Source organism: Coffea eugenioides, unplaced genomic scaffold (assembly GCF_003713205.1).
Source record: "Coffea eugenioides isolate CCC68of unplaced genomic scaffold, Ceug_1.0 ScVebR1_1554;HRSCAF=2421, whole genome shotgun sequence".
In the NCBI taxonomy this organism is placed as follows: domain Eukaryota; kingdom Viridiplantae; phylum Streptophyta; class Magnoliopsida; order Gentianales; family Rubiaceae; genus Coffea; species Coffea eugenioides.
Genome location: NW_020861966.1, coordinates 2,028 through 5,715, shown reverse-complemented (window position 1 = coordinate 5,715; position 3,688 = coordinate 2,028). Strand labels below are relative to the sequence as shown.

The window sequence follows — 3,688 nt, the reverse complement described above, 5'->3', positions numbered from 1 at the left end:
TATAGAACACGCAATGAGTGCTGTTTTTTTTTTTCCTTATCTTGATGCTTTGTTCTATGACAAAATATGTGTCATGTGCAATTTTCTAATACACTCTTCTTTGTAGATGTGAATGATGAAGGGTACAGGTAGGTCTACCCTTGGATACTATTGGAGTTATGATTTTGAATTTTCTTCCCCTTTGTAAGATTTTTTAGCAGGGGAATTAGAAATAAATCCATTTTATATTTAGTCATTTATTTGTATTTACAATTAATTATCATAATAAATCCATTTTCTTCTACTTTTATGGTTATTTCTTTTAATCTTTCAATACCAATTCAATTAGTTGAGATGCTATTTTGGATTAACGTAACTTTGTAGAACTTATTTCCTGTTGTCAAGTAAAAGACTTTCATTAAACATTTGGACAACACATCATAGTTTTTTACACTAATTTTGATATTCGGTTTTGTTAAAATTGCTCTGATGTGTAACTGGGCATGACAGGGCATTCTGCAATTATCCACCGCGCAATGGTGATTTAGAATTGATGACGAAAAAATCCATTGTCAAAGCCAGACAAGCATTTACAGATGGAGAACAGCTCAGCGAAGGTCGAAAACCTGATTCAAGGCATGTCAACAGATAGTGCTTATTTCACAATCGAGAAGGAGGTTTTTTAGACATATTACCAATATTACAAATTGTATCCTAATTTACAGCAAGATCTTTGAAGGCAGTTGCAACTCTGATAGCAACTTCAATATCTTAATCGCAGAAATCTGTTGTTATTTATTTAGCACACAGAAAAGGGAAGGACATTCAGATAGATTTGGTGGCTGGCCGTGAAGCCCTGGGGAAGAAAAGCCAGCCAGCTCTCTCTGTCTGACACTTTTAACGCACAATTTGTCAAAGCTATAGATTAAACATGACCTTGATGGCATTACCACCCCGGGCTGTGGTTTCAAATGCTTTCTCCACATCCTGCTGGCTAAAGCTAAATCTGTGAGTTATGAGAGGCTTCACATCTATCTTGCCAGTCCTTAAGAAGTCGATGCAAAGTGGCCACGTATTCCTGTACCTGAATATGCCTATAACATCAACTTCCCTGATCAATAGGGAACAACGACAATTATGGTCTGAATATCTAGAATATGAAAACCAGAAGCTTTAGAAATGGAGCATCATGAAAACAGGAAAGTTATCAAGTTACCTTGCGGCAGCTGGAGTAAGAGGGATACTCATTTGGCTCTGGGCAAGCCCCACGAGGCATACTTTCCCGCCGGCACGAGTAGCACTCAGGGCAGTTGTCATGGTCTTATCCATACCAACACAATCAAAGCTTACATCAACACGGGCACCGATTGCATTTTCAATCTGAATAACTTCATCCTGCACATCCTGAAACCACAGTATATTTGCATAAATTTAGACAATCTGGAAAAGCGAGACATAAATTAATTTATGATTAATTTATGACATCTTATGTGTCAATGAAGTTGCACAGATGCTCAAAACCTCAATCTTCGTGGAAGCTAGGATTGTTCCATCTGCACCAAGCTTTTTGGCAAATGATAAGCGGCAATCATCTATGTCAACCATGACTATTTTGGGGGCTCCAAAAGCTCGAGCTGCCAGCATACTAACCAGACCTATTGGACCTGCTCCCACGATCAATACTTTAGTCTCTGGACCAATATTAGCACGCCGACAAGCATGGACTCCTACGCTCAAAGGTTCACACATCGCCCCTTCTTCTAAGCTTACATTATCGGGTAATTTGAAACACAAGTTCGCAGGATGGAGGACCTAGTTCAGCAAAGAAAAAAGAAATACATTCTACTGAATCGATGACAAATCAAATCTTCGACTATTAATAATCCAAGTTTCCCCGTCACTTTCACGCTAAGCAGGGCAGAAGAGATAATTAAGGTCGATGAATCTCTAGTTTCAGCAATTGATTAACTTGAATAGGATTAGGATTGATTCAGAAAAAAATGCTATGATGAAGTTACCATAGTGGCTAGAGAACCATTAGTTGGAGGAGAGCCAAAGAATTTCATTTCTGAGCACAGATTATAGCAGCCAACCCTGCAAGAATTGCATCTCCCGCAACTAATGCCTGGCTCCAAAGCAACACGATCGCCCACAGTGAGAGACCTCACTTGGCTGCCTACTTCTTCTACGACACCAGCGCATTCATGCCCGATTACCATAGGCTTTTTCACCACAAAATTTGCACACCTCATGTGCTGGGTGGAACACACGACGAGAGTAACCATACTATCAGCTTTTAATAATGTTAAGGCGAATTACCAAAAAATGCAGTAGTCACCGTTATATACTAGCATATGTTTAAACTTACAAAACTTGAACTGTGTGGTTTACCTTGAAGTGATGGACATCACTTCCGCAAATCCCAACCGCTTTGATGCGAATTTTGGCGTCGTGAGGGCCTAAATTCCGTAACTAAACCAGTGAACTCACATGAAAATAATAGATTGTTTTATGCTCAATTGACAGTACTCATCATTTTCTTATATAGATTGAATTGCTTTTTTCATAGCCTTCGATAGTTGTGGGAAGTATGCAATAGCTTTATATATCAAGAGCAGAACGCAATCAGTCACTGGGCTACCTAATGGAACCACTAAATCTTGTTAGATGATGCTTCATGCTATCACGTGAAGAGCGATAACCTCAAACAGGAGAAACAAATTGCATAATTTTGTAATTCACAATTAGTATTTCAACTTGATTTATTAACTCTGGTACTAAAATTTGAGAGGACAACTTTGAGGTGACGAAGAATTTCTGAGTAGTGAGACAGTTCCGACAACTATGATGCAGTGGATCAGGAAATAATACAATGATAACTCAAGATAATACAAATTTCAAGACATTACCAAATAAAAAACTGAGAGAAGAAGGAAGAAGAAATTACCAAGTGGCGGGAGAGTGTAAGGTTGAATTCGAAGCGTTTTTATCCCGACAAGCCAAGCTGCCATGTTTTCTTTTCCATCTTCTTCGGTCTTGTTCTCACGAGACATTGGATCTCGTTCTCTTTGTGTACTAAGTATGCACAAGGTTCTTGATGGTGGTGGTGGTGCTGATCAAGCTTATCAAGTTTATCATTTTAACTCTCATTCTTGTCGATACTCGTCCTGGATTTAGCTTTTGTACCTTTCTTCTTACTTTACCCGCTGGATTTAGCTTTTCTCTATACTTGTCAGCCGTTCCTTTTCTCCGCTCCGCTGATAGAATAGTGCATTTGCCAAGTAAGCAAATCTTGGTCCAAAGGTCAACCATTTCTCTGCTTCTATATTGACTTAATGCACTTGCTGACTGGGATACCATTTTGGACGTTGATTCTATGGTGGAAAGTGGGATGAACTTCGCACCATGGGCAGAGCTACTACAATCGCTACAACTCAATGTGGGAGCATTGTCCAAGCCGTGTGGGTCCAACTAAGTTAAGGCAACCGGCTATAGTAAGTAAATTATGAGCAGAAAAATAAAAACTGTGGGGCTTTCTAAAGGATAACAAGAAATGTAGATATACATTAGACTCAATTGATAAATTAATCATCATCTATATTGTTGAACCATGCGAATTAAATTAACCTTTTGTGATCATTATCACTATCATTATTATTTATCAGTTAATAGTAATGGATGTTTTTGTTGAAACCCATAGAGTGTTTAT

General features: G+C 38.5%; 1 protein-coding gene across 2 annotated transcripts; it reads right to left on the bottom strand.

Moving 5' to 3' along the window:
- Nucleotides 1-593: 593 nt before the first annotated feature.
- LOC113755516 (L-idonate 5-dehydrogenase-like) lies at nucleotides 594-3,125 on the bottom strand. Of its 2 annotated transcripts, none has more exons than XM_027299514.1 (6): nucleotides 2,927-3,125; nucleotides 2,371-2,438; nucleotides 1,998-2,234; nucleotides 1,501-1,791; nucleotides 1,196-1,383; nucleotides 594-1,073 (listed from the first exon to the last, which is right to left on the bottom strand). In XM_027299514.1, the coding sequence occupies exons 1-6, from the start codon at nucleotides 3,030-3,032 to the stop codon at nucleotides 980-982; spliced, it is 984 nt and encodes a 327-aa protein (XP_027155315.1). In that variant the 5' UTR covers nucleotides 3,033-3,125; the 3' UTR covers nucleotides 594-979. The 2 variants fall into 2 exon arrangements, with proteins under 2 accessions (XP_027155315.1, XP_027155314.1); XM_027299513.1 differs by having other exon boundaries at nucleotides 594-1,090; nucleotides 2,927-3,121.
- Between the last annotated feature and the right edge of the window lie 563 nt (nucleotides 3,126-3,688).

Excerpts from the sequence above, each read along its gene's own strand:
- LOC113755516 (XM_027299513.1), bottom strand. The coding sequence starts at position 3,032 with ATGTCTCGTGAGAACAAGACCGAAGAAGATGGAAAAGAAAACATGGCA. Across the intron at positions 2,439-2,926 it reads TTACACTCTCCCGCCACTTG|GCCCTCACGACGCCAAAATT; the intron begins GTAATTTCTTCT and ends TACGGAATTTAG. Across the intron at positions 1,091-1,195 it reads CTTACTCCAGCTGCCGCAAG|GGAAGTTGATGTTATAGGCA; the intron begins GTAACTTGATAA and ends CCTATTGATCAG.